The sequence below is a fragment of the Protomyctophum bolini genome (genome assembly GCF_963924005.1).
Source record: "Protomyctophum bolini genome assembly, chromosome: 18".
NCBI classification, from domain to species: domain Eukaryota; kingdom Metazoa; phylum Chordata; class Actinopteri; order Myctophiformes; family Myctophidae; genus Protomyctophum; species Protomyctophum bolini.
Window position 1 is genome coordinate 8,254,258 of NC_137879.1, and position 16,573 is coordinate 8,270,830.

General features: G+C 43.7%; 1 protein-coding gene across 1 annotated transcript in view; it reads right to left on the bottom strand.

Annotated features, from left to right (window-relative positions):
• Nucleotides 1-16,573, bottom strand: part of dock1 (dedicator of cytokinesis 1) — a 458,484-nt gene that overhangs the window by 60,578 nt on the left and 381,333 nt on the right. Inside the window, 2 exon segments of the mRNA XM_080789704.1 lie at nt 13,400-13,504; nt 14,722-14,811. Coding sequence (XP_080645830.1) covers nt 13,400-13,504; nt 14,722-14,811 — 195 coding nt within the window.

A 16,573-nucleotide genomic window follows, 5' to 3' on the forward strand; every position in this document is an offset into this window, starting at 1 on the left:
CATTATAAAATAATAGTAGGAAATTTGCTCTTGTAGAAACAACATTGTTGAATCCAGTTGATAACGACGCTGAGAGGCGACAGTCACTTTGCCTGTCGGGGCAACATGGAAGCAGACTCCACTTCCCCGAACATTCTATTTACTTTTTCTTTCTTTCTTTCTTTTTCTTTCTCACCTTTATTTATACTCGAAATACAGTTCAGGGCAAGCCCTCATTTTCAACGTATAGCCGAGGTTACAATACATAAAATACAGTCACAAGATAATACATCAAACAACATTATAATAAATCAGGGTAAATTACAAAGGAACTTTATACAGAACAACCATCAGTAAAATAAATCAATCAAGGGTATGCGTGTGACATCATCATCAAACCAGGAAGTTATGTGGGAACTCTGCCAAAAAAACTACTTTCTAGCCTTGACAGCCCATACATCCAAACAGAAAAGTCCTATCTGATTGCATTAAACAACGTTAAACGATGTTAAACTCACTTTGCCTCTCACTTTGCCACTCGATTTGCCATTCAGGCAAGCAGGAGCAATCACGGTGAAAAAATGTTCTGGAGCAGTCCATTGAACTGACCGAAGGATGGCAGGGAGATCCGTTTTAAGGAGTTTTGGAGTTCATTCCATGAAGTTGGTAACCTGACGCTGCCAGATGAGGGCGGTATTGGGGAAACATATTCCCCAACACAACACTCATCTGGGATCTCTGACGGAGTTGAGCCCTGAGTCAGATCTGCTTCGTACCGAACCAATCAGCGTGAGCTATGTGCGAAACCGGATGTGAAGCTATATAGACACGTCAATATGATTGGTTGTGTTTGCACGCCCACACGGTGATAGACAGACGCTCCCATCCAATCATCTACCATGTATCTTGAAAAAAAGGAACAGCCCCGTCATTGAATTTGCTTCCGCGATCCCAGATCCCAATAAGCTGTGAAACAAATTTGTGTAGCAAGCTTTTTGGATCTGGCAGCGTCAGGTTATGAAGTTGGGCCATTGACAGAAAAAAGCTGCACTTGCCCAACTCTGTCTGGGCCTGAGGAACCTTGAGCCTTGAGAAATCACTAGAGCGGGTCTGATAGGTGCTATTGTTCAGTTCCATATCATGGAACAGATATAGTCGGGGAGCATCCCAGCAATGGCTTCATATAAAAATAGGTGCCAATGCTTATAAACCTGAGTTCTCATAAAGTGTACAGTGGTGGCTACCACGGGCAGTTAGGCAACCATTAGTGTCAACCCCTGGAACCCTGTATGTCCCGAGGAATCATATGGAACCATATAATTCAATATATTATAGCTCATATTCATGTCAATACTGTCTGGACAAGTCACTCGATGTGCCCTGTGTGCAGAGATTGTCCCCTGGGGTGTCGGCCTGAGACCTTCTTTTACTTCAGTTCTCGGCCGGGTCCCTTAAGGATGAATGCTATGGGTTTATATAACTACCTTATTCTGTCCTGAGCTACAGTATTTGTGTGACAACGGAGTTTGTTGACGTGCAGGAAACAAACTGTAGATGAAGAGAATTTATCGCTCAACTGTGTGCATTTTCTGTCCACACACTCTGCACTCATGTGATGCTTAAATAAGATATACCTGAATGTTAAGACTTGGTCAGTTAGGCTGGCCGCATGCTTGCGGTCAGGCCTTGTGCCTCGGGGTCTGCAGGAGGCTATGCTGCTGTACTTTAGCTGAAACAACCATCTGAGGAACATCAAGTTGCTGTCTGTCTGCTGCGTCTCAACTCTCTCTCCGTTTCTCCAGTTTTTAGGAGTGTGTCCCTTAATAAATAACAGTCCAAAACAGTTCCTTTTTGTCATTATATTAAAACATCACTCCAGTGTGAAGTGAATGGCGCTCTTATCATCATACATAATCATCACGTTCTGGCCAATCACACCTGGCGTCCTCACTTTTCTGTCCAATCCTCAAGGCTAATAACTTTCTGCAGTCCTCACTTTTTTACTTTTTAGCCTCAATACGTAACATTGCTCAGCCAATCAAATCATCGCTATAATGGAGTACACACAAACACACAAATAGGCATAGGAAAAAAAGATATATAAACTAGCGTCTGCCTGACACCAATGAATAGTGGGCTGCACCTGAGGTCAGAGCAGGTTTACTACAGGGCTTGGAAGGAAGGAAGGCTGTTTCAACAAATTGGTGCATTTAACTCACTCCAAGTGGCTACGATATCATCTGCATTGTACCTATACACTGCTGGAAGGTGCTTGAAAAAGCATAGAAAAGAAAGATAATGTCCGCCCACTATGGATGACGGTTCCTGTTACACGAGGTTTGGTCATCAGTCAGTCTGATGAAGAGATGAGAGGCTGGACGCGTCACCTCCATGGTGTAAAGGACCCATTCATCATGCAGTGTCTGTGTGGACGTTATCCTTCTGTTCCATTGTTCTGATGTTGGCCCCGGCAGCTGGTTCTCAGTGAGTGGGTGTTGCGTGCTTCAAGTGCTTACAAGTGCTTTTTACAAGGGCTGGAAAAGTAACCATAACTTTTCAAGAGTGTGGCGCATTATGTACCGAGGTTCTTTATTGTATAGACTACATCCTTTAGGACGGGAACCCCTTTTTGGTGTTTTAAAAGCATTATGTTTTACTTGTGCTGTTGAGAAATAGCAGATCTACAAGCTTGTATTGTAGATCTGCAAATATTTTTTTATCGTGAAAATGTGGCGCAAATCGTTGAATATAATATATTCTTTCGGAGCGAAAGTACCCTGGAACTACATCATTTTCAGATGGGTGGTCGGCGGCCAATTACATAATATATCTTCGGAGGTCCTTGACATGAAAATGTTTGAGAACGACATGGGAGCACTTCTTCTCCTTCCACTAGTGGTAAGCAGCTGCTCATGCAGGGGAGCGTTACAGCGATCCAGCGCAGCCTGCTGCTAGCCTGTGGTAATAACAACATGTGGTTCTATTTCAATCAACAGCCCATCAGCACTCGATGGGCTCCACAGACTCACTGCCTCGCAGTGCAATAAAACCCTGAGTGAACGTTGCTTTATAACTCCACAGAGTGTACAGACATTAATGGAACTCCTACAGGAGAGCACACGGAAGTGCTCGTCGTCGTCGTGGTGGTTGTTGTGATTCACTCGAGGGACTCACTCAACGAGCTTATTGTGAAGTGTACAAATAGAGCCGGCATTTGCAGCTTTATAACCACTTAACAGTGTGATGTCGAGCAGGCGTCCCTCAGGGCTTATTTATTCCATAGTCCATATTCTGCTTTCATTATACGTGGAATTATCTTCGCGGAAAATGGCTTGAAAAGGGGGCACGGTGGCACAGTTGGTAGTGCTGTCGCCTCACAGCTAGAAGGTCCTGGGTTCGATTCCCGATCGGGACGCTGTGGGTGCTGGCGGCACGTGTTTCCTCCTCCGCGTCATCAGTGCCCATACCCGAGGCGGGGTTGGCGAAAGGGCCTTTCTGTGTGGAGTTTGCATGTTCTCCCCGTGTCCCCTATAGGGTAGGTACCCTCACAAAAAACATGCAGTAATCCTGGTCACTAAACTGCCTCCCCCTGGCCAGCCGGGGGGGGCGCCTGATGGAGGGGAAAGGAACTGGTTGGAATAACGTGTTCCTTCCACGTCCAACCAGGGAAACTCCCCCCCTGTCAGGTTGTAAAGGAGCAACTTGGACACTCAGGCATGAAGGAAGCATGAGTCCAAGTCCGTTGCTCTCCCCTTGTCCCCCATATATGAATAGCAGATCTACAAGCTCATAGCGCGCCACCGAGTGGCGTGCTTTACGAGCTTGTAGATCTGCTATTTTTTGAAAAATCGAAGAACCACTGACATAGAAACGTAGCTTCTTCAGAAAACTGTCAGGATATAGAAGACATTTTTAGAATCTGATCTCAGGTCAAAATGGGTTAAATACTAATAAAAAGAAGGAACAGATTCCATTCGATGGCGACAATATAGCACTGAATAATACTTCTACCTTCCTACCATCTTCCCTCCTTCTATCTACACTATAAGGGCTGAACCCACAGCGAGGGGTGCAACCATGCAGAGCACACAAACACCTCAATCTTCCAATTAATTCAATGAATCACAGCTATGAAAGGGGCCTGGGAGGCAGCGTTTTCACATTCTGCTTCAAATACAAGTAGACAAAAGGCACACTAATTGATATATAAAAATCACACCTGTGTGAACCAAGTGGTGCAATTCCCTCCCCCCCCCCCCCCCCGCCCCCCCCACTCTCTCTCTCTCTCTCTCTCTCTCTCATTAGAGACACAGCACTACCCCTCTCTCTGTTTCTGGCGCCCCCTTCTGGTATAAATAAGTAACTACTCAGGCTCATGGACACAGGTACACACACACACACGTGTGTACACAGACAAAGCTGGATGTAGAAGTGGTTGCACCACTTAAAAAGAAAAACGGCACAGTCATCCATTTCCAACCGAGAGAGAGAATTATCTTAAACGTTTTGCCCAGATTGGAAAAAGGTGCTAGGCTGCAAATTTCCCTGCAGGGACACAATTGTCATAATTTGTCTGGGGTTTACTGTTTGTTGTTTTGGTCCCCCCCCCCCCCCCCCTGAAAGGGTTTCAAAGCAAACTGAATCACTTTCTATCACCGCATATAATTATAGTCCGAGCACACAGGAAAGTAAATCCTTTTCCGTATATCACTTAGAATTCTGGTAGTGTGTGTGTGTGTGTGTGCGTGTGTGCGTGTGTGTGTGTGTGTGTGTGTGTGTGTGTGTGCAACTGTGCATACACACTCAGCTCAGTATCACATTTATTATCGTCGATGCCGTCAGAAACCTTGTATCACCATATTTCAACATTTTACGTATTTTCCGTCACTAAATGCCATATAATGTCATATTAGCGTGTGTGTGAAGCAAAAGTGAGTGTAGTTAACCCATTCTGACCGGGAACCCGTTTTGGTGTTAACATCATGTTATGCTTTAGCTATTGAAAAATAGCAGATCTACAAGCTCATAGCGCGCCACCGAGTGGCGCGCTACGAGCTTGTAGGTCCGCTATTTTTGAAAAATCGAAGAACGACTGACATTTTTTTTTATCTGATCTCAGGTCAGAATGGGTTAATCAGACCAGTGTGTGTCCAGTGAAAACCTCGTATGAATCTGATCTCAGGTCAGAATGGGTTAAAATAGCCGATCAACTGTCTCTTGTGCGATTGTATAAGATCTGCTGTTTTCACTATTTCTGAAAGGTTTCGGTCCATTTACTGGAAAAGTAACGGTTTTGGAGATGAGAGGTTTCCACTTATTACACCCTAACCCCGGGACTGGCCGGCCGTGACTAAGAAAAGTCACCGGAGAGAACAATCCAAAAAGCTAAATGGACTCTGCATCGTTCCAGTCTAATGAATAGAATTTGAGAAACTGCTCTCAAATGGAGAGATAGCATGCAGAGCCACAGCTCAGTGGAGTGGCTGTGATCAGCGGGCTATAAACCAAACGCCATGGTATTGAAGAGTGGTGGAAATATACTTTTTTTTCTTATACTTATACTTATACTTATACTATTACTATACTCCTTAAAAAATATATATACATTATTTCCGTGGACTCATAATCGTTGTTTTTAATTGATCGTTTCTATCCCTGGCATCTGACACGATATAGTGGGGGCCGGGGGTTTATGTGTCAAAGTGTCAAACCTAATGCTATCAGGCGCTCGTTAACGCGGGGGTTGTTTACTTTCCTGCTGGCCCCTACCATTACGTCACGTAGAGACATGTCAATGTGATTGACAGTCCCCAGTAGCTTGAAAAAAGTGTCTCTTCCACCTGGCGGAGTCAGGTTAGGCTAAGCTATGGTTATCAGCAAACCTACATACAATTTGGATCATTGCTTTTGACAATGAAACACTTTTTCTTTTCTTTTTTTTTAACGTTTTTATCCCACACTTTTGTAACCCATTTTTTTCCACCCAGTATCAATTATCTAATGTAATCCTGGGCACTATACTCCCAAGTCCAAGCCGCTTCTTTTCACCTGACAGAGGGGGGTTTCCCTGGTTGGACGTAGCGCGTGGAAGGAACATGTTATTCTGACCAGTTTCTTTCCCCTCAATCAGTATAGAGGCAGTATAGAGACCAGGATGTGTTTTTATGAGGGTACCTACCCTAGGGGACACGGGGAGAACATGCAAACTCCACACAGAAAGGCCCTTTCACCAACCCCACTCAGGGTATAAGCACTGATGACGCGGAGGAGAGAACACGCACCCAGCGAGAATCGAACCCATGACCTTCTAAATGATGAAACACTTTTTCTAAAGATGCCTTGGATAAGGGTCTGCAATAAAAAATAAATTAAAGATGCACTGTTAAAATGGTTTCCTCTAGGAGTTTGCAAAGTGGGGTCCAGGGACCATCTGGCTTCCTTGAGCCTTGAGGGGGTTCCAAAATACACCCCGAGAGTGTACAAATGTAACCAAATGGACCGTACGGTAAGGGTCCATTTGTACACTTAGTCAGTTATGGGTATTCCTTGAAATGGAAAGGTTTGAAAACCACTGAACTAGGACAAAAATACTACTTTCTTTACAGCATTTTAGGCATCAGAAGGTCTCTGGTTGGCCCCACTGGTGCATCCAGTCCTCCTGTATCGGAACAACTCTAAAATAAATATATCTCGGTGTGTGTTTGCCAAAACTGGGATGTGCTGGGATTGTTTTAACCCATTTAGACCTGCTGACACCAGATTATACAACACGTCTTCTAAATCATGACAAACCTCTGTTTCTATGTCAGTGGTGCTCAATCTTCGAGGACGTCGAGGACCCCAGGAATTATCAGCATTTGGCCGCGGACCCCCCCATCGGAAAATATGTTGTTTCAGGGACCCCCCAGATGCAATGATTTGAGTTAAAAATGTTCGCTCTGAAAGAATATATATTCAAAGATTTGCGCCACATTTTCAAGATTTTTCAAAAATAGCAGATCTAAAAATGAAAAATAAAAAAAGGGGGAAAAAAGCAGATCTACAAGCTCGTAGCGCAGTTTAGATCTGCTATTTTTCAATACCTAAAGTATAAGATAATTCTTAAAGATGGAGTGCCAAATAGCAACAATGCCTACAGTATTTGTGCTATTTGACATACAATGGCATATAGGGTTTATTTTTACCTATTGTTCACGTACTTTCGTCAAAGTCGAATGCTTGCTTATGATATGCCCAGAATTCGTGTAGGGTTCAGTAAAAACTGTTGTTCTGGAAAATCACAACACTCTGTCTTGACTCAAAAGATAAATATTGCATGTCTTTCTTGTCAACAGTGCCTTGACTAACAAGTGCCTAAAAAGATTCCACCCACCCACCCAGTACACAAACACAGCTGAGTGTGATGACTTAACCCATTCTGACCGGGCACCCATTTTGGTGTTAGCATCATGTTATGCTTTAGCTATTGAAAAATAGCAGATCTACAAGCTCGTAGCGCGCCACCGAGTGGCGCGCTACGAGCTTGTAGTTCTGCTATTTTAGAAAAATCGAAGAGCGACTGACATTTTTTAGAATCTGATCTCAGGTCAGAATGGGTTAATCGGACCAGTGTGTGTCCAGTGGAAACCTCGTATGAATCTGATCTCAGGTCAGAATGGGTTAAAGTAAGTAAGTAAGTATACGTACATTTTATTTATAGAGCACTTTTCAAAACAAAGTTACAAAGTGCTGTACAGTAAAAACAACAATATAAACTATCAAGTTAAAACGAGGCACAAAGGAGCAAACACAACAAAGACTAAGAGCAGAAACATGACGTGACAACAATGATGGTCAAAAGAAAAGTTTACAAGATAAAATGTAATCTAAATGAGTGAGTTTTTAACAAGACCTTGAAAGTTATGATTTGGAGACGCAATTCTCCCAGTGTCTTACGGTCCATATTAAAAACTAATAAAGGTCACGTAAGTGATGTTTTATGGTTAAAACTAACGCTTTTAAAGCTCGATATTCAGATAATCATTGCTTTGAAGAGTGTATTGTTCAGTAACAACGGTCTCTTTGTCTCTCCAGCTCATTAACCTCTTTTGGTGTTCTAAACATTATGTTATAATTTAGCTATTGAAAAATAGCAGATCTACAAGCTACGAGCTGCGAGCTTGTATAGGTCTGCTATTTTTGAAAAATCATGAAAATGTGCCTTAAATCTTTTAATATATATTCTTTCAGTGTTTCAGTTTTTAACTCAAATCTTTGCTTCTGGAGGGTCCCTGGAACAACATATTTTCAGATGGGGGTCGGTGGGCATATTACATATATAATTTTTGGGGTCCTTGACATGAAATATTGAGAACCACTGATGTAGAAACATGAGGTTTTTCAGATTTTTTAAAAAATGTGGATGTCAGGCCTAAATGGGTTTATAAAACGGACAGTACATTTTTGGGGTGGGTCGCCAATGTTGGACCAAACAGGACAGAGTGCCCCATTATCAGCTTCAACTTTCCAGTTCCATCTGCATTTTCTCTGCTCTCTTCTCTGTGTTATCATTAGGTATATCCTGTATCAGTTCATTTTCTCTGCTCTGTTCTTTGTGTTATCATTAGGTACAGTATCCTGTATCAGTTCCGCTCCGTGTAGCAGAGCAGAGACTTTACGCAAATAATATATCATAATGTCTCACCACATTACCAACTAATGCATCATAACTAGATGCATAAGTACCCTCACATAAAACCAATCCATAAGGGGTTGGGGACACAAGAAAAAGCTTTTATAACAGCTATCAATTCCCCCCCCGAGGAAAGGGAGCCTGACACCATGACGCAAAGCAGCAATATAACCCCTTTAGACCTACAAATGCCTTCTAAATCCTTTTCTGGAAAACCCATGTTTAAATGTCAGTGGTTCTCAAACATTTTCACGTCAAAAAACCCACAGAATTATATGTAATTGGCCACCGACCGCCATCTGAAAATATGTTGTTCCAGTGACCATACCATACCCAAGAAGCAAAGAATTGAGTTGAAAACGTCCGCTCTCAAAAGAATATATATTCAAAGATTTGCGCCCAAATTTTCACGATTTTTCTAAAATAGCAGAACTACAAGCTCGTAGCGCGGCACTCGGTGCCGCGCTACGAGCTTGTAGATCTGCTATTTTTCAATAGCTAAAGTATAACATAATGCTATAAACACCAAATGGGGTTCCCGCCCAGAATGGGATAAAGAGTAAACTAAAACCCCTCCGAATGACATTCATCTTAATTAGTGGCTCACTTCCCCGTCCACTGGCGCAGAGAGATGAGCGCTAACCGCCAATACGTAATTATAAAAGAGGATACGGTCTCGTAGCTGATAAGTAGGACACACAATCCGCCTGTGTCCCTCCTCGTCCTTCCCTAATCAAGCCCTCACTACGTACAGTACCTAACCTCTTCTTCTGTTCAATGGCTGTTCTCTATTCCATTTCCTGAGTGCCCTGTGTTGCCTGGGGTACAAACTAAGGCTGTCACGATTCTCGACACGTATCGAATCGAAATTGACGTTCGAGATAATTACGAGCCGGCTCGCGAAATTTCATTGCATGCGCACGTTCTGTCCGTTTTTTTCACATCCGGAACGTTTCTCACAGGACGAGTTTCCAGCCAGTCGGATCTCATTTACCGGTGCTCCAACTAGCCTGTATAGCTCAGTGCGTGCCGTCAAGCAGAGCAGACAACAACAAACCCACATTCACCCTAAAGAATCATTCAATGAAGAAGCCGTTTATATCGCTTTTGTCCCGTGGATCATGAGACATTTAGATTTAAAAACGGATCGGATGGAAGCCTCCATCGCTATGACTGCTTCAGCATGGCTCACATGGAGGCGAGGACAACCAGAGGCATAGACTGGCTTGTCGCGCTGCGGTGATTTAGCATAATATCAGCCGCAGCGTGAGGCTGTGTTCGGTGCGAGACATGCCGAAGCAGACTGGGCCAGCCCGGCCCATGGAACCCCTCCCTGAGGCGGCTACATTAGAGCGGAGTGAGCTCCTTTAGACCTCTATGGGAGTGAGAGGTTCCATGTGGGGCTAACGTTAGTCCCGAGTCCCGACTCCAAGTAGGAGCTACCAGCTAGCGCTCCTCCAAAACAACAGGCTACAACCACAGCTAGCGGCTATAGCGCCCCTCAAAAACAATGCGTTATCGCTTAAGCTTATGTAGTCACTATTCATTGATTCACTGGTATACCAAAATCCTTTTGAAAAAACATTTTCTCACTGTCCTCTGGTCGAATATTGACATGCGATTAAAATGCGATTGATTTAGATTCATTATAAGGCCTCTAATTAATTAGATAAAAATGTTAATTGAGTCCAAGACCTATTATAGTACTAGACTATTATTTTATTTAGTTACTTAGAGTAGAGCTTAACAATAATGTTGTCATCTCATCATCGTAAAGAAACATCTCAAAATGATGTTAGGGCATAAAACCCAAGGTTTATATTGTTGATGCTATTCTCATTCTTATTTGTTAATTAGTCAAATAAAATTGACTTATTGCAGAGAAACAAATGTTTTACTTTACAAAGCAAAACATTAGCCGGAATTAATACTCATATAGCGCTCTCTGCTGAAAATAGGTTTAAAAAAATATATCGAATCGTATCGAACGAATCGTGACCTTGAAATCAAAAGTTGAATGGAATCGTGGATTAGGCTAATCGTGACAGCCCTAACTGGGCACTGTTTCAGACTCATACGATGTTGTTGTGAGGGCGTTCAGGATGGTGGTGCAGGTGGTGACGTTCCTGTACACCAACGAACACGGAGTCTAGGGTCCAACCGGTTCTCACCACACTGTTGACTACTGCAGATTCTGATCAAAACTCACACAGATCGATACATATTATAAGATGCCATCTGTCGTTCGTTGGCTTTCAAAGTTTTCACAAAATGACACAAATCGTAAACGCAGCGTTTCCGATTGCCATGATGAAACTCACAATCCCAGTTAGACCTGCATAACATGCATAACCTAATGTTTTCTGCCTGCCTCACCTGCCCTTGTGCCTGTATTTGGATTTTGGCTCTTGGCTTCTCCCACCTGCTCTCTATTTTGGATTTGGTCGTCTGTTATTGAATGGCCTTCGTTCCTGGCTGCTAAATCAAGCCTGCGCCCGACCGTGCCTTTCGTCAAGGTTGATTTCCGGCTCATTTCTATAGACGATATGATCGCCGGTTACAAAAACCTCTGTATACACTCTCAGAGTTTACAGAGTTTACAATATAAATTGGGGTCTCAGATAGAAATGCCATTAAATGAGGAGTCCATTAGCCTATTGCACATCAAACTGAGGGTCCTTGAAATTTTAATGGTTGATAATCACTGCTAGAGTCGTAAAAACCTTCTCCTAAGGGATGTCCCTGGCATGTCTTTTCAAATGGGGTCTGCAGGCCTGATAGGTGTCAATGTGGAGGTCCTTGACATGAAAGAGTTTTGGAGCCACTGTGCTACAGCACTGACCTTGAGTGCTGTGTCTTATTAGTGTGTAACTACAGTGAAACTGTAAACAGCACTTTATTATATTCAGGCTTCATGCCTTCATGATAAGAATGCTGCTGTGGTTTATTTGGCTGCATTTCAACAGACACTTTATCCAATAACAAATGTTCAGTGGCAAGAAAAAAAACAATTTAGAGAAAGCTAGGGTCGCAGAGGGGGCTGGTGTTTACCAGGGGCTGTTCTGTCTGTCTGTGTGTGTGTGTGTGTGTGTGTGTGTGTGTGTGTGTGTGTGTGTGTGTGTGTGTGTGTGTGTACAGAACAATTCAGCATTTTTTGTTGCATAAACATAAATTATGCTTTTTTCCCCCTTAATACGGTCAACTGGGGCGGTACGCCTAACACCCTGATGTTGCATTTCTTACTATTCTTTGGTTAACCAGACAGGTCAATAAAGAGTGATAAAGTATTTGTTTTTATCCCGGGATGTATACCGGCGGACTCAAAGTGACCCAAAGTGACTGCAAAAGATTTCTGATATTTGTTTGCGACTGTAGTTTACTATGAAAACCTGCAAAACCTGTCAGTCAGTCACGCTAAAAGTCTGTCCGTCAGCTCACGCCTTGTGACACGCTCCATATATATATGGCCAATACAGAATGCATTCCAAATGTTGATCTGACCTCATCAAACTTGGTACACTCAAGACACTGTTGATCTGACGGACCCCATCTGACCTCATCAAACCCTGTAGTGTATACTCAAGACACTGCCCCCGCTGCCACCCTTAGATCTCCATATATGGAGCTGACCTGTTCTGACATGCATTCCATATATATGTAGATCGTCTTACTGGTTTCAAGAGGCTTTATACAGACACAATGTGACTGTCAAACAGCTCTGTTTAACACAACGTGACAACCCTCTCCAACTGTTGCTTCCCATTCATTGCCGTACAGATCTCTGTTCAATCGGAGGGGCCTCCTCCCCTCTATATCTGCACTGCAGCTCTCTTTACTAAACACTAAACACATTTCCAGGTCAGGACACCAATTTTCATCCAAACAGGAGAGAGGATACAGGATGAACAGGAAGGTGAAATTGGAAGTGATGAACACACAAATGAGCAGGAAAGAAACCCCCTTGCGGGTCCATTTGGTCTTTCTCTCTGTATCTCACACTGTTTCCCACTCCCCCCTCTCTCTCTCTCTCTGAGATTCACTATGATTCATTGTTTTCTCTGAGAGAGAGAGAGAGAAAATGGACTCTTGCTGCGTTCTACGCAGCAAGAGTTTATAGAAGATTCTCTGCTGCCCACCACACTGGGAACAGCTGCTTCATAATGATTCATTGTTTTCTGCTGCGTGACAAAGAGGTTGACTTAAAAGAGAAATTAAACAGGGCCGTTGGCAGTGGCTGCTAAACGGTGTTAGGATAAGTCAGACCTCCGTGTGTGAGTGAGCCACGTGTTCGGAGGAGGAGGAGGAGGCCGTACTGCATATGCGTTACGTATCCGCAGGACAAGGTCGTGCGGCTGACTTGTACTTTGCTCGCCGCTGGGAAAGAATCCAACTTGATCGGCGTCATCCATCCACACCTACACGCTATAGCGAATGGCATCAGCAAGGCCGATCGAAAGCGCACGCGCGTGTGTTGTGTAAAGTTGTTTGACACTGTGTCTTGTGTGTGCGTACTTGAAACTATACTTGTGAGTGTGCCAAATGACCCCCAGAAAGTAGTTTTTTTTTCATTGAAAGATGACGTTCCATAATAAAATGTTGATGCTATAATAATTATAGTAATAGAAAGGCGACAGAACAGCCGGCACTCAATGAAAGTACTTTCACATTGATTTTCCACTGCAAATGCGTGCGTGCGTGCGTGCGTGCATGCGTGCGTGCATGCGTGCGTGCGTGCGTGCGTGCACCTACCCGGATAAAGGAGGGGAAGCCCACTCCGTTGTAGCCCACGGCGAAGTAGTCTAGCTTGGGTCGGATGACCTTGACAATGTTCTCGTAGAACTGGGCCTGTTTCCTCTGTGAGTGTGAGGGGGAGGGACACACACACACACACACACACACACACACACACACACACACACACACAATGCCAACAACAACATATCAATGGAGCACTTCACACCGTATGGGAAAACACAATGACAAACACAACAAAAGGAGTACAACACACTGTATGTGTATACTCCAGCAGCTGTGGACAATAATGATAATAATACACATACCGTACAGAATAATACTGCAGGTCACACTGGAGACCTGAGTTAAATTATATGGTTGCTGTTCGGGCTAGAAAAACCTCCTATCTCCATTATTTCAACTTTTCCTGTCAACTTATCAACCTATACACGATACTACATTATTTATACTACATTATGTAGATCTATACTACAGCGCCACGCCGAAGCATCACAAGTAGCAGATCCGCAGACACCTTTCGAGCTTGTAGATCTGCTACTTTTGCCATTTTTTTTAAATTTGAATCCTGAAATGTTGAACCGTTTTGGACATAGAGTATGAGGTTTCCACCCGACCACTGGAGCGTCTGTCTGTCTGTCTGTCTGTTTATTTATTTTAATCTAGTGTATAAAGACACATTTTTGTCTAATTAAGGTAGCTTCAGCGTGACTATTTTGATGTTGTACCGTATTTTAACTTATTTAAGGAGGCTCCGAGTGTTCCAATGCCTGTAATTGTGCTGTAGCTTATTTACCGCAAGCAACTTTAGGTAAAACAAGAACGCTTGTCATGTATTCGGTTGTTGATCAGAGATAGATGTTTCTGGAGGACTTAGAAACCACACACACACACACACACACACACACACACACACACACACACACACACACACACACAGGAGGTTGGGTCGCGGAGTGGGGCTTTTTAATTGCGACTTCCGACTCTAATTGCTTCCCTGGCATGTGCTTAACCCATTCTGACCTGAGATCAGATTCATACGAGGTTTCCACTGAACACACACTGGTCTGATTAACCCATTCTGACCTGAGATCAGATTCTAAAAATGTCAGTCGTTCTCCGATTTTTCAAAAATAGCAGACCTACAAGCTCGTAGCGCGCCACTCGGTGGCGCGCTATGAGCTTGTAGATCTGCTATTTTTCAATAGCTAAAGCATAACATGATGCCAACACCAAAATGGGTTCCCCGTTCAGAATGGGTTAATTCATTGCGGGGATGGATTTTCTGCAAGAGAATAACACTTGAACACACTACTTACCAAGGACGCGCTGAGCTGCTCAAAGTCAAACATCTCATTCTCATACTGCTCTGCCAGCTCCTTCCCCAGAATAATGGCCTCCTCCCACATCTGTTGGAACACACAAACACACAGAAGAGCGTCAGACCTTGAGCATATCCATGACTCACGTCACTCACACTAAGCACTAAGGAGGTTACAACCAAGATTAACACATTCTCACATTCTCGGAGTACATTCTCTGAGTGAAATGAAAGCTGGGTAAGTGATATAATGTCGTTAAAATATAAAATTATAGAGCTCTATACTGCAGATTAATCATTGCTGTCAAGAATGATAGTTCATTCTCCATGCCTCTCCAACCTCAACAGAAATGCATTGTCTGGGATACCAATTTTTAAAGTGAAATTGAAGTGACGACACAAAGATGTTTGATCAGACAAAACGGGAACTGGAACACTGTCAAATTGAAACGTATAAATGGGTATGCTGATCTCTCCATCTCTCCTGATAGGCTGAAATTGGCCATGCACACTTGAAAATGTAATTATTTAAGAGTTGAAGAGATGGGGAGACTAAACGGTTACTGGAACCCCAACCGAAAATCCTCAGTTAAATAACTCTGAGTGTAAAATGGAACCAAAATGGACCCTTTATGGGTCCAGTAAGAGACCCCTGGTGGTCCCCGGACCCCACCTTCAGAACCATCAGCCCATTAGACATGCTCCAGTCCATGCATGAAGGACTCACACATGACGTCAGAGCAAACACAGGAGGTTCAGTGCTAGCCTGGCTAATAAGCCAGACTCAAATCACACCGTCGTGAGGTATTTGAGTCTGGAGAGGCTGTGCATGGATCTTGTTTCCCGGGGGGGCGGGTTCAAACATTTTATCTTTGACGCAATTGGTCAGAGCTACTGTCAGTCAAAGGTCTCAAGCATTGAAAGTCACGGTACCAAAGCCCGCCCATATTGCATACCGTGTCCCGATTGGCCGCCCCCAGTTCTCTGGTGTAGGAAATGGGCGTACAATTGAGCCTCTCCAGACCGTAATCCGCCGGCAGGCAATTTTTTTTTTGCCAACGGCTGATTCGGTCTGGTTTATTAACCAGGCTAGTTCAGTGCAACCTAAATTAATAATACACACTTTAGCCCCAAGGGTTCCCTATAATAACCCCAAATAGCCACAGCCTCTGGCGGAGTGGACCGGCGGACCCCCCCATTACGAAATGGCCTGGAAAAACATAGCTAGAAATAGGATGAAACCATCCGTGCCACAGTTGGGAGTCAAAAGTCATAGACACATCTTTTTTAGCTTCTTTTTTTATTATGCTGATGATTCACAACCAGTCAAAAGGCTGGAGGACAAAGAGCATAATAATTATATTCAAAAGGGGATCTCTGAGTGACAAAGAATGGAGGACCTGCACACTGTCAGGAAACTTGCAAATCAAAGATTAAAACAGCTCAACCTTGATTTGTACGTTGTCGGATTTCCTTTGAAAATGACTCGTTGGGTAGTATAAGGCTACACCTGGAGATATAATAGCGAGGAGGAGTAGACGGAAAGAGAGACGAGAGCTTGGGAGGAGGAGGAGGAGGAGGAGGAGGAGGAGGTGGAGGAGGTGGTGGAGGTGGAGGAGGTGGTGGAGGTGGAGGAGGTGGTGGAGGCGGTGGTGGACTTCTCTGCCAAATGCAAAAGGGCACTGGGATAAATGAGAGGTAGTTTGTCAAAGTGTTGCGCCGGCTGGGTGGTCAGGAGGGACAATAACCGACTCGGCCCATTTAACCCGTTTAGGCCCAACGTCGAAATTTTAAAAAACTAAAATTCTGACAGTTTTCTGAAATACCTCATGTTTCTGTAGCAGTGGTGC